The sequence below is a fragment of the Salmo salar genome, chromosome 03, assembly GCF_965601325.2.
Source record: "Salmo salar chromosome 03, fSalSal1, whole genome shotgun sequence".
Classification (NCBI taxonomy): domain Eukaryota; kingdom Metazoa; phylum Chordata; class Actinopteri; order Salmoniformes; family Salmonidae; genus Salmo; species Salmo salar.
The window spans coordinates 19688635-19706440 of NC_138293.1; the positions used below are offsets into that span (position 1 = coordinate 19688635).

At 44.2% G+C, this 17806-nt stretch overlaps 1 protein-coding gene across 2 annotated transcripts; it reads left to right on the forward strand.

Moving 5' to 3' along the window:
* Positions 1-903: 903 nt before the first annotated feature.
* On the forward strand, positions 904-10174 carry LOC106599563 (serotransferrin-2-like). 2 transcript variants are annotated; one of them, XM_014190855.3, is made up of 17 exons: positions 904-1059; positions 1171-1322; positions 2018-2120; positions 2391-2582; positions 4821-4950; positions 5153-5208; positions 5381-5544; positions 6303-6453; positions 6608-6771; positions 7578-7674; positions 7811-7831; positions 7992-8153; positions 8269-8422; positions 8595-8662; positions 8876-9057; positions 9392-9584; positions 9687-10174. In XM_014190855.3, exons 1-17 carry the CDS (start codon positions 1020-1022, stop codon positions 9731-9733), a joined length of 2076 nt encoding a protein of 691 aa, XP_014046330.2. In that variant the 5' UTR covers positions 904-1019; the 3' UTR covers positions 9734-10174. The 2 variants fall into 2 exon arrangements, with proteins under 2 accessions (XP_014046330.2, XP_045570550.1); XM_045714594.2 differs by having other exon boundaries at positions 997-1059; positions 1995-2120.
* The last annotated feature ends 7632 nt before the right edge of the window (positions 10175-17806 follow it).

The following is a 17806-nucleotide window of genomic DNA, read 5'->3' on the forward strand; positions in this document are numbered from 1 at the left end:
ATTTGGATTTTTACGAATTATCTTTGAAAGACAGGGTCCTGAAAAAGGGATGTTTCTTTTTTTGCTGAGTTTAGAACACGGATGGGTAACTTTGATGGGGGTGGGAGTCACAAAAAATATGAACTCATCATGAGGTGCAGCAGTTGCTCATGGATCTGCATGTCCTCATGCTTGCCCCCTCTACTTCATCTGCTGTACCTCACCAGTCTGAAAAAGCTGGATAAGAAAAGGCTCATCCTCAGAATTGAGGATTTAGTGCCATCTTGATCTTAGTGCCAAGAAGCTTTTGGGAACTCAACAAACCCTTGGTTGTTTCCTCCGTATTTTTTTCTCTTCCGAATGTATTTATTTGATCTTTATTTATCAAGGCAAGTCAGTTAAAGACAAATTCTTATTTAGATTGACGGCTTAGGAACAGCGGGTTAAGTGTCTTGTTCAGGGACAGAAAGACATATTTTTACCTTGTCAGCTCAGGGAACCTTTCGGTTACTAGTCCAACGATCTAACCACTAGGCTACCTGCCTTGTGGAGCTGGGAGGATATACACTCAATTTAATCTAATTTTGCCCTAATTCTCAAGAAAAGATACACCTGTGCCTTTTTTGCCTGAACTACACATTGCTCAACATTTTGATTAGTGATGATGACTATGCTGCAAACACTTGTAGATTGGAAGACTGCTTTGAAATAACAGTTGAAAAACATGAGATATTGCTTAATGTAGGACTATTTATTTTGTGAATTTCCATTATGTGGAAATGTCTGAATTCTGAGTACACACAAAACCCACACACACACACACACACACAGGGAGTGAGCCCCGCGCGCCCACCCCGCCTATGAACAATTAAACGCGCCATGTAACATATTGGGAAACCCTAAACAAACTATGGGCTCTTTTCAGCTAAGTCAGCCCACCATGGACCCCAGCCTATTGGTTTTCTATAAAAGCCAGAGTTGCCTTCTAAAACGACCTGCTTTTTCACTCCGGGAATTGTTGACATGGAGACTTGGAGAACATGAAACTGCTTCTCGTCTCAGCGCTGCTGGGGTGCCTAGGTAAGTGGGCTTATACATGCAAAGACAATTACGCATGGAAAAATATCAATAGACATTGATTGCTTTAATTTATATTTCACAATTTTATCATAGCATTTATTCTGTCCTCAGCTACGGCGTATGCTGCCCCAGCTGAGGGAATTGTTAGATGGTGCGTAAAGTCGGAGCAAGAGCTGCGGAAATGCCACGACCTAGCAGCCAAGGTGGCGCAGTTTTCATGTGTGCGGAAGGACGGCTCTTTTGAATGCATCCAAGCCGTCAAGGTGAGAGACTAACTACTTATTTCAGAATCTCTACTATTAAACAGTATTTTAATGTGTGACTTTTGTCATTTCTGACGTGCGTGTTCTTGTGCGTTTTACCTTTGCGCCAGCAAGGTCAGTGAATACAAAACCCCATGGAGTTGCATCGTTACGCACATGGTACATGCATGGTGACTCACGCTTTGATCACACTGAAAATAGTACGCAGCATCATCTGGATATGAATGCAAAAAAAGTTCCACATTCACCTTCTGCTACCATTTCTGTCAAGCCGTCTACGCATACAGTTTGACGCATACGTAAAATAAATCCAACTTATGCACCACACCGAATGCACTGCAACTGCCTCTGCAATGCAATGCTGCAAGGCAAACGCTGCGTTTCATTGGAAGTGAATGTAGTTCTGGTGTACCAAAATGCAAAACACTGTCGGTGTGTTCGATGTGTCACAGTAACGTAAAGAGAGCTTTTATTTGTGCATGTTGTAGTTTACAATTTATTTTTGAGGGATAGTTTCTTGAAGTTCGACAAAAGGTTGAAATTACTAGTCTCTTGTAGAATAGATAGCAGCCCATCTGTAATTTCCAGCCAGCACCAGCTGATCCGCTTGCATTAACAACCTTGTGAGGTGCAGGTCTGTTGTTGTGTGTTTTCTCTCTTTGTCCTTCACAGATGTCTCTCTTCCTCCCTGCAAGGGGGGTGAGGCTGATGCTATCACTCTGGATGGAGGAGATATTTACACAGCTGGCCTCACCAACTACGGCCTGCAGCCCATCATTGCAGAGGACTATGGTGAGGGTAAGCATCTCAAGACCAAGTTCAAGATTTCCTCAACTTTTTCTGTTAAATTGAATGTGTTATACATATTGTTCTCTATAAGGCTTATAGATTCAACATTTCTCTGTCTATTGGTGAATGGAAGAGACTGGGTATACAATGGCCCTTAGCACTTCAGTTGCAAAGATAGGCCAACAGAAAGTTGATTCTGTACTTTGAATCGGATCAAATGGTTTCTGTCTGAATCTGGTTTCTGAACGCTGTATTGATGGCTCCTCTCCTGTCCATCAGACTCTGACACCTGCTATTATGCTGTGGCCGTGGCCAAGAAGGGCACTGCCTTTGGGTTCAACACCCTCCGTGGCAAGAAGTCCTGCCACACCGGGTTGGGCAAATCTGCAGGCTGGAACATTCCCATCGGTACCCTGGTTACTGAGGGCCAGATCCAATGGGCCAGCATCGAGGACAGACCTGTGGAGTCGGGTGAGTGGCTGCACTGCTTTTTGGGTAGTTTATTAATTTCATTAATCTAGCAGGGACTATTATGCGTAATAATCAACATCTCAAACTTGATAGTTATCTTTTATTTTATTTAACCCTTATTTTACCAGGTAAGTTGACAGAGAACATTCTTATTTACAGCAACGACCTAGGGAATAGTTACAGGGGAGATGAATGAGCCAATTGTAAGCTGGGGATGATTAGGTGGCCATGATGGTATGAGAGCCAGATTGGGAATTTAGCCAAGGACACCAGGGTTAACACCCCTACTCTTACGATAAGTGCCATGGGATCTTTTAGTGACCACAGAGAGTCAGGACACCCATTTAACATCCCATCCAAAAGACAGCACCCTACACAGGGCAATGTCTCCAATCATTTGGATATTTCTTTAGACCAGAGGAAAGGGTGCTTCCTACTGGCCCTCCAACACCACTTCCAGCAGCATCTGGTCTCCCATCCAGGGACTGATCAGGACCAACCCTGCTTAGATTCAGTGGCAAGCCATCAGTGGGATGCAGGGTGGTATGCTGCTGGCCTAAACAGTTGCCGTAGTCAATTGTTACCCAGTGGGGAATGTTTGGATTGTTGTTGTGTTTATTCCTCTCTGTCAGTTGGTTAACTTCTCTAGGGCAGGGGGCAGTATTTTGACGTCCGGATGAAAGGCGTGCCGTAGTAAGCTGCCTGCTACTCAGGCTCAGAAGGTAGGATATGCATATTATTAGTAGATTTGGATAGAAAACACTCTAAAACTGTTTGAATGATGTCTGTGAGTATAACAGAACTCATATGGCAGGCAAAAACCTGAGAAACATCCAACCAGGAAGTGTGGAAATCTGAGGTTTGTAGTTTTTCAAGTGATTCCCTATCCAATACACAGTGACTTAGAGTTCATTTTGCACTTCCTAAGGCTTCCAGTAGATGTCAACAGTCTTTAGAATGTTGTTTCATGCTTCTATTGTGAATATTGAGAGAACAAGAGCTCCTGGAGTCAGATGACTGAGAGAATGACATGAGTTCAGTAGCACACGTTCCCGTGAGAGTTAGCTCTGTTCCTTTTCTTTTTTGAAGACAATGGAATCGTCCGGTTGGAAAATTATGGAAGATTTATGATAAAAACATCCTAAAGATTGATTCTATACATCGTTTGACATGTTTCTACGAACTGTAATATAATTTTTTTGACTTTTCGTCTGAACTTAATGCGCGAGCACTAGCGCATTTGGAGTACTCGACCGAACGCGCAAACAAAAAAGGAGGTATTTGGACATATACATGGACTTTATCGAAACAAAATAACAATTATTGGGGAACTGGGATTCCTGGGAGTGCATTCTGATGAAGTTCAACAAAGGTAAGTAAATATTTATAAAGTTATTTCTGAGTTTTGTTGATACCACAAAATGGCGGGTTTGGTTTTGTGTCTGAGCGCCGTACTCAGATTATTGCAAAGTGTGCTTTCGCTATAAAGTTTTTTTGAAATATGACACAGCGATTGCATTAAGGAGAAGTGTATCTATAATTCTTTGAATAACAGTTTAATATTTTATCAACGTTTATGATGAATATTTCTGTAAATTGATGTGCTCATTCACCGGAAGTTTTGGGAGGCAAAACATTTCTGAACATTACACGCCAATGTAAAATGGGGTTTTTGGATATAAATATGAACTTTATCGAGCAAAACATACATGTATTGTGTAACATGAAGTCCTATGAGTGTCATCTGATGAAGATCATCAAAGGTTAGTGATTAATTTTATCTGTATTTCTGGTTTTTGTGACTCCTCTCCTTGCTTGGAAAATGGCTGTGTGGTTTTTCTTGTCTAGGCGCTGTCCTAACATAATCTAATGCTATGCTTTCGCCGTAAAGCCTTTTTGAAATCGGACAATGTGGTTGGATTAACGAGAAGATAATCTTTAAAATCGTGTATAATACTTCTATGTTTGAGAAATTTGAATTATGAGATTTTTGTTGTTTTGAATTTGGCGCCCTGCTATTTCACTGGCTGTTGGCAGTGTGTCCCGCAGGTGGGACGGTAGCGTCCGACACACCCCAGACAGGTTAAATATGTGTTGTATATGCTGTACGTTCTGAATATACTGTACAGGGACTGTGTGCTGGTATGCTTAATCCAATCATAGGGTTTTCATAGTCTGCGTGTGTGTGTGTGTGTGTGTGTGTGTGTGTGTGTGTGTGTGTGTGTATTTGTTTTGCAGCGGTGAGCGACTTCTTCAATGCCAGCTGTGCTCCAGGAGCCACTAAGGGGTCCAAACTGTGCCAGCTGTGTAAGGGAGACTGCTCCAGGTCTCACAAGGAGCCCTACTATGACCATGCTGGGGCCTTCCAGTGAGTACCAGTCTCATCCTACCCCTCCTAGATACACCATTACCATCTCTGAATAACTCCATGCTCTGTACACCCATACCTCTCAATCTACCCTATTTGGAATCGGCAGATATTTGTATCCTTTCTCCTTCTATCAGTACTCTCTATCTCCCTCTACCTGCTCTGGATTGGCCACTAACTGTGTGTATTTTTGCCTCACGAGGTGCCTGAAAGATGGAGCTGGAGATGTTGCCTTCATCAATCCCCTGGCTGTGCCTGGTGAGTTTTTAAAGCGTTAGCTAGCATACCGATATTGAATTACAACTGTAAAATGCAAACTCTGGATCTAGAATTACAATTATAATTGTGGCAAACTATGTTAATGCTTAGTGTAAATGTCCAAACCACTCACACGTCACCTACTATACAACCTCCTATTACCTGCTTGCAGCCCCAGAGAAGGCAAGCTATGAGTTGCTGTGCAAGGATGGCACCAGAGCTTCCATCGACAGCTACAAGACCTGCCACCTGGCCAGAGTACCCGCCCACGCTGTGGTCAGCCGCAAGGACCCCGAACTGGCCAATCGCATCTACAACAAACTGGTGGCCGTCAAGGTACTGGACATTACTGTCACCTGTCATCGCTGTCACCTGAGTACTGATCTAGGATCAGTTGAGCCTTATAGAGCATTACGAATATGACCAGGGGCATCATTTATCAAGCTTTTGCAGCATTTACTTTTACATTGTTTATTGAACAATCAGTCTTGCAGAATGCGCGGCCATTGTTTGACACTCGCTATAGGTGGCATGAATTTTTCACAGCAGAAGTTTTAAACATTCTCCCCACAACTGTACAGAAATGTGATCAAATTTGCCATTGTGCTTTTAAAAAACGGTCATGATCCACTTCCAAAACCTCCAAATCATACAGCAAATGAGGGTGTTTCTATTACCATCAATGGCGAAGAGAGGGCATTTCCAGGTGGGGTTGTAACACTCGTTCACGAGCACACAAATATAGTACGGCTCTGCTTTATCAATGAAAACATGCTATATGTTTGATAAATCCAAATACTTTGTTGCACACACAAATCCTAGAAGCTCCACGTACACCAGAATTTAGTGAGACATTTATACACGCTTGATAAATGAGGCCCCACGTCCCACATTAGCATTCCTACGCTGAGATTTTTCTGAACAAGGGGCCTGGAGTCTTTTCTGACCATGTGACCTGGGGGCCGAGAGTGTTTCCACCTCAGGTCACATGTTCAGGATAAACTCTTGGCCCTAAACATCACAACTGACACTGACAGATACACCAAGATGAACAAAATCACACAATGTGTGTTCACTCATTTGTGCCCCAACAGGACTTCAATCTGTTCTCCTCTGATGGTTATGCAGCCAAGAACCTGATGTTCAAGGACTCCACTCAGAAACTAGTACAGCTGCCAACAACCACCGACTCCTTCCTCTACCTGGGAGCTGAGTACATGAGCACTATCCGCTCCCTGAAAAAATGTGAGGCCACACATGCATGCACACACACATGTACTTTTACACACACACACACACACACACACACACACACACACACACACACACACACACACACACACACACACACGTCTTAGACTGTTAGGTCATCGCTATCTCCCCAACATTTGCTTTTCAGCGCAGGCCACAGGTGCCAGCTCCAGGCCTATCAAATGGTGTGCTGTGGGCCATGCCGAGAAGGTCAAGTGTGACACCTGGACAATCAACAGCTTCGCAGATGGTGAAATCAAGATCGACTGCCAGGACGCACCCACAGTGGAGGAATGCATCAAGAAGATCATGGTAAGGCTATGGGAGAAGATCATGGTAAGGCTATGGGAGAAGGTCGTGGTAAGGCTATGGGAGAAGATCGTGGTAAGGCTATGGGAGAAGATCGTGGTAAGGCTATGGGAGAAGATCGTGGTAAGGCTATGGGAGAAGATCGTGGTAAGGCTATGGGAGAAGATCGTGGTAAGGCTATGGGAGAAGATCGTGGTAAGGCTATGGGAGAAGATCGTGGTAAGGCTATGGGAGAAGATCGTGGTAAGGCTATGGGAGAAGATCGTGGTAAGGCTATGGGAGAAGATCGTGGTAAGGCTATGGGAGAAGATCGTGGTAAGGCTGTGGGAGAAGATCGTGGTAAGGCTGTGGGAGAAGATTGTGGTAAGGCTGTGGGAGAAGATCGTGGTAAGGCTATGGGAGAAGAACATGGTAAGGCTGTGGGGGAAGATCATGGTAAGGCTGTGGGGGAAGATCATGGTAAGGCTGTGGGAGAAGATCATGGTAAGGCTATGGGAGAAGAACATGGTAAGGCTATGGGAGAAGAGAGGTCCTCTATAGCTCTGTTGGTAGAGCATGGCAGGATAGTGAGTTCATTTCCAGGGACCACCCATTGGTAAAGAATTTATACACGCATGACTAAGTTGCTTTGAAGAAAAGCGTTTGCTAATTATATATATTATTATTAGAGGGTGAGGGTGGATAAAAAGTTTTATTAACAAGGTGGTATGTGCACTTTATAGTTTGTTCTTTCGCAAGTAATTCCCTTAATCTAATTTTCTTTCGTTCCTTCCTTTCCGCTATTTCTATTTTGTTTTCTCTTTCCACAGCGTAAAGAGGCAGATGCCATAGCGGTGGATGGTGGGGAGGTGTACACTGCTGGAAAATGTGGTCTGGTCCCTGTCATGGTGGAGCAGTATGATGCAGGTATGCACACACACACACACACACACACACACACACACACTAATATCATCGATGTGTCTTCCCCTCTCCCTTTCTATCCTCTCCTGCTCTGCCTCAACAATGTTAACATGCAGATTTTCTCTCTCTCTCCTCACAGATCTGTGCAGCGCCCCTGGTGGTAAGTACACATGCTTACACCTGCTCCCTCACCAAACACAGACCATACTATAATGCTACAGTATTGCTACAGTAAGATTTATTGGGCCGGCTTCACGAACACCGATCAAGCCTAGTGCTGGACTTTCTCTTTCACCTCTTCCCTCTGTGTATCCTCTCAGAGGCGTCATCCTACTATGCGGTGGCGGTGGCAAAGAAGGGATCTGGGCTGACCTGGAAAACCCTGAAGGGCAAGAGGTCATGCCACACCGGCTTGGGCAGGACCGCAGGCTGGAACATACCCATGGGTCTCATCCACCAGGAGACTAAAGACTGCGACTTCAGTGAGTGGGCAGCTGTGTGTGTGTGTGTGTTTATAATATGTGTCATTCTATACTTGTGTACTGGTATGTCTATGAATGTACTTAATCTCATACTGTGTCTCCTTCCTGAATTCAGCTAAGTACTTCAGTAAGGGCTGTGCTCCTGGATCTGAGGTGGGCTCTCCCTTCTGTGCCCAGTGTAAGGGCAGTGGGAAGGCCAGGGGAGGAGATGAGGACAGGTGCAAAGCCAGGTCTGAAGAGCAGTACTACGGCTATACTGGAGCCTTCAGGTAGGGGGCGCCACCACAACGGTGGATTCAATAGTGGAGCTGATAGTTGAGTCCTTCACCAGGATCTTTCTAATAGTGATGGCGGACTGTACAAAACAAAATATATTTGTTGGCCTATAGTATATTTCTCACTCTTTTATACATCTAATTGTCTGTCTTGATATCCTTCCAGATGTCTGGTTGAAGGTGCTGGAGATGTTGCCTTCATTAAACACACTATTGTACCAGAGAGCACTGATGGTGTGTTTCTTATCCACATACAGATGTTCTGCTGCCCTATTTTCATCTCTCTCTCATGCTCCTCAGCTTCACTCCTCTCTCTCCTATAGATGAATCTCAACTCATCGTAATTTCTCTCATACACTTTCTATGGCTCTCTGTATCTGTGGCTCTCTGTATCTGAAAACAAAGTCTTCAACTCTCTCCTTTCTATCTATCCATCCTTCCCTGTAGGTAATGGTCCAGATTGGGCAAAGGACCTGAAGTCCTCTGACTTTGAACTACTCTGCCAAGATGGTACTACTCAGCCAGTCACAAAGTTCAGTGAGTGCCACCTGGGCAAGGTGGCCGCCAATGCTGTGATAACACGCCCAGAGACCCGTGGAGACGTTGTGTCCATCCTTCTGGAGCTGCAGGTGGGTGTTAAGACTTATAGCCAGATCTGGTTCTACTTAAGACAACTCCTTAGTCGGTTTAGCCAAGGATGAGCAACTCTAGTACGAGAGGGATACAGAGTTTAAGGTTTTGTCTCAGCTCAGCACTAACCCACTGGAACATAAGCCTGCGTATACTGTGGCCCTCCAGTTTTCCCATTTCCACCCATGATCCCCAAGCTGATCTAAGATCAGTTTTGGTTAATTGGGGGGGGTCTATTAAATACACATTTAGCATAAGAAATAGTCTAAAATATCATTTTTAAGGTTTATCATTGATTTAACCACCAAGTAAATATTTTCTCCCTGTGTTTAGGCCAAGTTCGGCTCAAGCGGCAGCGATTCCTCATTTAGAATGTTCCAGTCTTCTGTTGAAAAGAACTTTCTCTTCAAGGATTCCACAAAGTGTCTCCAGGAGATCCCAAAAGGCACCAAATTCCAGGATTTCCTTGGGAAAGAGTACATGATCGCCATGCAATCGCTCAGGAAGTGCTCCGACAGTACCTCAGGTAGAGTCCCATTACGTGACAACCTTACACACACACACACACACTGTATAAAGGACATATCTGCATCTAAAGCTAAAACCTGTTCTCCCATTCCCCCCTCAGATTTGGAGAAGGCATGCACTTTCCATTCCTGCCAGCAGAAGGAATAGTGGCTCTCACCTTTGTGGCAAACACACACTCGCTCTCCCAACCCCTCAACGTTCAAGCAACCTAAGCAGTAAATGTAGATGAAACTGAATTCAGTTGAGAATTTGTTTTGTACAAAACAACAAAACAATCTTGTATGAAAATGTGCTTTACATTCCTTTGATAAAACAAGTGTTAAATGAATTAAGCTAAATGACTACTACTGTTTGCCTTGTAGTTGAACTGTTAACCAAACAAGAACTGGTTATGGTAGTATTTCTAGATTACAGGTTTCTGAAATAATAAAATCACCTTTTTTATTCTCCGTCCTGCTCAGTCCAACCAAACCAGTCCCAACCAAATACTGAGGTCCAATTCACATTTGTTTTGGTTGTTGTTCAATGAATTGGCCAACTGCTTTGGCTTACTTTCTTGAAATAAAGTGTACCCTTTTTCACAAGCTATTTTTTGTAATAATTTTATTGATGTATATCTATAAAGTAATAGGTTTTATTAGTTTGTCAGACATGGTACCCAGCTATGGTTTCTCATGAACATTCATGCGACTATATACAGTCGTGGCCAAAAGTTGAGAATGACAGAAATATTAATTTCCACAAAGTTTGCTGCTTCAGTGTCTTTAGATATTTTATCGATGTCACTATGGAATACTGAAGTATAATTACAAGCATTTCAAGTGTCAATACAGAATAACTATCTTCAAAGTAATGACTCTGGACGTTGGGTTTGAAATAAAAGCTTATTTTAGTAATAATACTTGTTCACATTACATTTAACAACTTTAGATTCTACAAAACAATAAAAGTTGGTTGCTAGCGAAAAGTCAGGATAGTCACTTGACATAACTTACGCTCTCTCTCTAGTTCATGTCGCAAGGTATTCTGGAACTTGCAGTCAAAAGCGTAATTCAATACTAACCAATACAACAAAATATGTATGTAGTTCTCTCAATCTCCAACACACAAATTCTAATACAATTACATATGTAATTAACTGTAAAGAAAAAATCTTTAGATACAGCTCAATGAATTAACTTAAACAATAACTCTGTAACCCATTAAAGTTACAACAGTCAAAGGCTTTTATTGACAATTACATGAAGTTGATGCAAAGAGTCAATATTTGCAGTGTTGACCCTTCTTTTTCAAGACCTCTGCAATCCACCCAGGCATGCTGTCAATTAACTTCTGGGCCACATCCTGACTGATGGCAGCCCATTCTTGCATAATCAATGTTTGGAGGGTTTTTGTTTGTCCACCCGCCTCTTGACGATTGACCACAAGTTCTCAATGGGATTAAGGTCTGGGGAGTTTCCTGGCCATGGACCCAAAATATTGGTGTTTTGTTCCCACAAGCCACTTAGTTATCACTTTTGCCTTATGGCAAGGTGCTCCATCATGCTGGAAAAGGCATTGTTCATCACCAAACTGTTCCTGGATGGTTGGGAGAAGTTGCTCTCAGAGGATGTGTTGGTACCATTCTTTATTCATGGCTGTGATCTTAGGCAAAACAGTGAGTGAGCCCACTCCCTTGGCTGAGAAGCAACCCCACACATGAATGGTCTCAGGATGACAGAGTGACCTCCATCCTTGTCCTCGTCAACACTCACACCTGTGTTAACGAGAGAATCACTGACATGATGTCAGCTGGTCCTTTTGTGGAAGGGCTGAAACGCAGTGGAAATGTTTTTTGGGGGATTAAGTTAATTTGCATGGCAAAGAGGGACTTTGCAATTAATTGCAATTCATCTGATCACTCTTCATAACATTCTGGAGTATATGAAAATTGCCATCATACAAACTGAGGCATCAGACTTTGTGAAAATTAATATTTGTGTCATTCTCAAAACTTTTGACTGTACTACCCTTAAAGTTTGGGGTCACTTAGAAATGTTAATGAAAGAAAAGCCATTTTTTTGTTCATTAAAATAACATCATATTGATCAGAAATACAGTGTAGACATTGTTAATGTTGGAAATTATTATTGTAGCTAGAAACAGCAGATTTTTCATGGAATATCTACATAGGCGTATAGAGGCCCATTATCAGCAACCATCACTCCTGTGTTCCAATGGCATGTTGTGTTAGCTAATCCAAGTTGATCATTTTAAAAGGCTAATTGATCATTAGAAAACCCTTTTGCAATTATGTTAGCACAGCTGAAAACTGTTGTCCTGATTAAATAAGCAATAAAACTGGCCTTCTTTAGACTAGTTGAGTATCTGGAGCAACAGCATTTGTGGGTTTGATTACAGGCTCAAAATGGCAAAAAACAAAGAACTTTCTTCTGAAACTCGTCAGTCTATTCTTGTTCTGAGAAATGAAGGCTATTCCATGTGAGAAAATGCCAAGAAACTGAAGATCTTGTACAACGCTGTGTACTACTCCCTTCACAGAACAGCGCAAACTGGCTCTAACCAGAATAGAAAGAGGAGTGGGAGCTCCTTGGTCATGTGACCTAATGACCTCAAACAAGGTTCAGAATGTCCACTGACTACCCTTTTATATTGCACACCATTTTATTTGTCCCTTTTCATCTCAGGTGATTTTGCATGAATTTTTTATTTCTTATTTCAATAGTTCCTTGGTCATGTGACCTACTGACCTCAAACTACTTTCAGAATGTCCACGGACTGGCGGAGACGGGCGCCGCGAGGAGTCCAGTGCGGTAACGTGACCATCCCAGAGAAGCTGACGGGAGCCCCTGGGAGAGTTCTCTTTCTTTGTGAAGGGCAGGGCGCCCTGGAATGGGTTCACCCCGAGAGAGGGGCCCAAGCCCTGGAAAGCGTTGCGGTTCCGGCGGCATCCGGTGAGCTCTCGCTGGCCCTTGAAATTCCGGGGGAGAGGGTGTAAATCTCGTGCCGGGCTGTACCCATATCCGTAGCAGGTCTCCAAGGTGAACAGCCTCTGGCATGTTAGAACAATGTAGGTAAGGGAAGACGGCAAAGTCAGATCCATAACTTCTGGAAAATAGTACCGTATCCCTTGGAGGGCTCTTCCAACCCCTACTCTGTGTGTCTCCTGTTTGAGGGAGTCTCTCCAATGGCTAGGAGACAAACTGTCTCTAGCATGTTAGAACAGGGGGGTAAGGGAGATAACGAGGTAGCTCTCTAGCAGGGCTCTTCCAATCCCCCCCTGTATGTCACCTGTTTTCAGGTGTCGCTAACGATGCAAACCAAATGGGAGTTACCTCGGTACTAGTCTGTACGCAAAGAGAGTCCTGCATATGGTAACAGCTGTTGATCGTCAACGGAAGGCGTCAGTCGGTCCTGGAATATGGAGCATTCAGTCAAGCATGAAAATGTGAGGGCGGTTCCACCAGACTCAATGATTTGCTGCGGGGCTCTTGTAAATTAATCCTGACCTTGACAGGAAGCCAATCAGAGAATGATGGCTCGAATGCATCCCTGGCTTTGGCTGGGAGGGGGGAGTTAAGTCCTGGAAGACGGCTGATGAAAGTGTAGTACTGGCGTCAGTCTGATCACAGAGGGGCTGTGGTGAAACGTTTAAACACGCGTCCCCTGTATACTTAGCTAACTCTAAACTGCAAAGGTTTGAATTGAATGCTGGCTTTGGCTGGACCCACTAACAGTGGAGCACTAAATGGAGATGGAATGTGCTTAGGTCTCAGGTCCGCCAGGGTGTGGGACTCTACACATTCTATGTGGGAGCTGTCCTCCACGCTCCTTGGAGCATGTAGTGGAGATGGCATGTGCCTTACCATTAGCTGACACTACCAGGCCTCAGGCTTGCCTGAGTGCGGGACACCACACATTGTAGGTGGGGAAGTCTCCTCTACGCTCACTAGACTCGAGGCAGAGACTAAACCCATTGGCCCCGCAGTGATAGGGCATTGCATGGATCTGGCTCATGCCCTACGAAGTGGGGAGAGGTTTCTCCAGTTTGTCCTGGGAGGAAGGCCTACATCTGATGTGGGTAGTACCATTCATGCCCTTTGATTTGCTGTGGACCCATAAAATGGACGGAAGAAGCCTAGGTTCCCACTGGGCATGGATCACTGAATGTCAACTTGATGAAATTCAAAGGAGCATACCCACCTTTCGCGGTCGCACTCAAATCACCCAAGCACATTTGGTGTATGTGCTTGGCTGAGGAGCCAATGGTGCGAAGCTACCATCTGTGGGATTATGACTGAATGCCTCTGTCAGAATCCCCCCTAAACGTAACGATACCATAGCGCCACGGATCTTCGGTTGGCCCGGGATAGCCTGCCTCTTTTGGCAGGTGAGTAGAGCCGTTCGTGACGGGGTTGGGGTGCGTCCGGATGAGTTGCCGCCCCTCTCCTGATGCGCACTTCATGTTTGTGGGGAACCTGGTGCTAAATCACTCGTAGACGACCTGATTCCGGGTCAGGGTTTCATACGTAGCAAAGCAGTTCACTCGCTGCGATCTATTATAAGTCAGCCCTCGATCCAAACTTTTGTCTGAGACGGAAGGCGTCTTCCTCCACCATCCTTGTTCTTCTTTACTTACGGCTTACCAGGTGCACGCAGAAGGGCCACGGGCCAGAGGCCAGACACAAAGTGTGAGAGAGCCAAGGCAGGCTGGTAGAAGGCGTAAGACATTGACATGGGGCTCTGGATAGGTAGGAGGCTTGGTGGTGGTCGCCCATCCGCCCGAGCCTGTCCTCTGGTGGGACTGTGAGTCAAGGTGGGACTCGCTGTGGAAGTCAAAGTGTCACCAGGTGCACGAGAAGGCCTCCCCCAAGGCGGTGGGCACTCAGAGTCCAAGCAGGGGCGGCCGGACTTGGGGCAGCACTCAGGCTGTGGAGGTTGGAGTGGGGACTTAGTCTCTGAGCGGAAAAAAGCGGGCTGGTCACCAGGTGCACAGAGCCTGTTTCGGGTTCCTGACTGTGGGAATATTTCGACGTCTTAGTGTCCGGGGAGGGGTGCATAAGTGTGGGTGCACCGGTTTGCAAGGTTATGGAGATGGCTGAGCCCCGGCCAGGACACGGAGATGGGTGATTCCTAGTGAGAGGGGTGTTTGACTGGGTAGGGAGAGTAGGTGTGGAGGCCTGGAGGTCTATAGTTCCGGGTAGTAAGCTATACACTTTCAGGCCCAGGGAGAGGGTGGCAGGCAGGCGGGCATGGAAGGTAGGCCTAGAGTTAGAGGTCACCAGGTCAATGGGGGCCTGCCTGGAGGTCAGCAAGGCCCCAGGGAAAAGGCCCAACTGAATAGGTGTGTGAGTGATCCTGTCCTTCAGGGGGGCAGAGCAGGCAAATGAATGTAAAATCGTGTGAGATTAAAATGTATAAAATAAAGGGTGTGCAGTGTGTAGGCCCACTGAATGTACATTCTGAACCTTGTTTGAGGTCAGTAGGTCACATGACCAAGGAGCAATTGAAATTAGAAACATAGAAAAACATAGAAAAATTCATGTAAAATCACCTGAGATGACAATTGATGAACAAAAGGGTGTGCAATATATAAGCTAGTAAGTGGATGTTCTGAAAGCAGTTTGAGGGTTTTAGGTCACATGAAGTTGAAGTAAAAAACATTGAAAAACATTGACAATTAATGTAAAATCGCGTGATGAAAATGGACAAATAAAAGGTTGTATTACATATAAGGATACTCAATGGATATTTTGAAAGTAGTTTGAGGGTTGTAGGTCATATGACCAAGGAGCTATTGAAATGTGAAACTTTTTAATATTCTCGTAAAATCTCATGAGATCCAAATGGACAAACAAAAGGGTCTGCAATGTGTAGGCCCACTGAGTGTACATTATGAACCTTGTTTGAGGTGTGTGGGTCACATGAACAAGGCGCTATTGAATTAAAAAATAGTATGAGATGTAAATTGACAAAAAAAGTGTGTGCAATATGCGTCTCTGCCATCGGGTTAGCTAGAACCAGTTTTGAAAGTTGGTTACAGAGCAATGGTAACAGAGCTATTGAAATTTGAAATGGTTTATTTGGCACTATATTGACAGTCCCTAACTGCGGTTGGTGGACATAAGGAAATCTACATGCAAATATCCATTGAATATCCAACCTGAATCTGTCTTTACCTCGGTGCATGCTGCCCCAGCTGAGGGAAATGTGAAATGGTGCGTAATGTCAGAGCAAGAGTTGTAGAAATGCGTGGACCTTGCAGCCAGTTTTCATGCGTAAAGAGGGACGGCTCTTTTGAATGCCTCAAAGCCATCCAGGTGAGAGACTAACTATTTATATCAGAAACTTTACTATCAAACAGTATTCAGGGCTGCACCTGTTTTGAGCCCCACATTTTTAGCAAAACAATATATATATTTTGGGTGGCTCACCTGTTTTGCATGTTATTTTGGCATTAATACATGTCACATATCAGTTTGCAAACAATGTAAAATATATATATAATTGAGTTAATAAAGCCGCATACCAGCATTGTCTCTTTTTTTATTTCTTGAGTAAGGCAGCTCCAAAATGCAGGTGTTTCAGTCTAGCTCAGTGCTTTCTGTGGTGGTGGGGCAAGCCAGCAGAAAATACGGAGTGTTGCGCCGTGATTGGCTCAGTCTTCTGTCACTCATGGGGACACTACGTCACCGCCAGTCTAAGGTTAGAACTCGAAAATTCAAGCCCCTCGGGCACTCCCATAGAGTTACATTAGAAGTGCCCATCCAAGAAGGTTCAAGGTCATTACCCACAGATAAAATTACGTCAAATCACGGTATATGTGCAGTATCTTTGATTGGACTGATCATTTCAAAATCTTAGCTAGCAGTCATCATCATGAATGAAGTCGACAATCTACTGGCAAATCCTTTTTAATCCTTGTCATATGAAGAGAAATAATGAAGAGAAATTATAGATCAAATTTATCGGTGCTCATCGGCCATTGGACATGAACATTACACAACAAGTTGGAAATCGCAAATTTAACAATGAGTGGTTTGGAAGGAATCAGTGACAGTGGCTGTGTGGTCCCAAAACAGGGATTAAGGGGCTCTTTTCCAACAATAAATATTTTGGTTCATTCATCCCTGCTTCCTCATCTGAGTCTGCTCTTAGGCTCCCCTGTCGCTCCGCTTAACAGATACCCCACTAGCGATGCTTTTAAATCTAATCATCCCCGTCTGACTCATAATCTCTGAATGTTGTATGAGCTCCTCTGAAGATGATGAAAGTGATTTTGAGGAAATATAACCGTTGTGTGTGCTCTGAGGCCATATGTATCAAGCCTTTCAGAGTAAGAGTGCTGATTTAGGGTCCGGTTTTACCAGTACCTTTTACACCAGTACCATTTATGCCTGAATTGCACATACATATTGGTCAATAGGTAGTATTTTGATTGGTGATGACTATGTTGCAAACACTATGGTGCAAATACACAGGTATTGCTTCATGTAGGCCTATTTTGTGTGTGAGAACCAGAATCACCTTTGTTCACCAAGTACATTTGCCTGTACCAGGAATTTGACCTGGTGAAATGGAGCTGACACAATAAACGTAATAAAAACTGAATGTACACAAAAAAACGGAATATACCGTCAGACGTTACACAGAATATACAGACAGACGTTACACAGAATATACAGACAGACGCTACGCAGAATATACAGACAGACGCTACGCAGAATATACAGACAGACGCTACGCAGAATATACAGACAGACGCTACGCAGAATATACAGACAGACGCTACGCAGAATAACCAGACAGATGCTACGCAGAATATACAGACAGACGCTACGCAGAATATACAGACAGACGCTACGCAGAATATACAGACAGACGCCTCGCAGAATATACAGACAGACGCTACGCAGAATAACCAGACAGACGCTACGCAGAATATACAGACAGACGCCTCGCAGAATATACAGACAGACACTACACAGAATATACAGACAGACACATATACACATACACAGACGCTACGCAGAATATACAGACAGACGCTACGCAGAATATACAGACAGACGCTACGCAGAATATACAGAGAGACGCCTCGCAGAATATACAGACAGACGCTACGCAGAATATACAGACAGACGCTACGCAGAATATACAGACAGACGCTATGCAGAATATACAGACAGACGCTACGCAGAATATACAGAGAGACGCCTC

What these genes read in the sequence shown, in the direction of transcription:
- LOC106599563 (XM_014190855.3), top strand. Translation starts at nt 1,020, where the DNA reads ATGAAACTGCTTCTCGTCTCAGCGCTGCTGGGGTGCCTAG. An exon ending in TGCAGAGGACTATGGTGAGG is followed by an intron (nt 2,121 to 2,390) that starts GTAAGCATCTCA and finishes CCTGTCCATCAG; the next exon opens with ACTCTGACACCTGCTATTAT. An exon ending in GGACAGACCTGTGGAGTCGG is followed by an intron (nt 2,583 to 4,820) that starts GTGAGTGGCTGC and finishes TTTGTTTTGCAG; the next exon opens with CGGTGAGCGACTTCTTCAAT.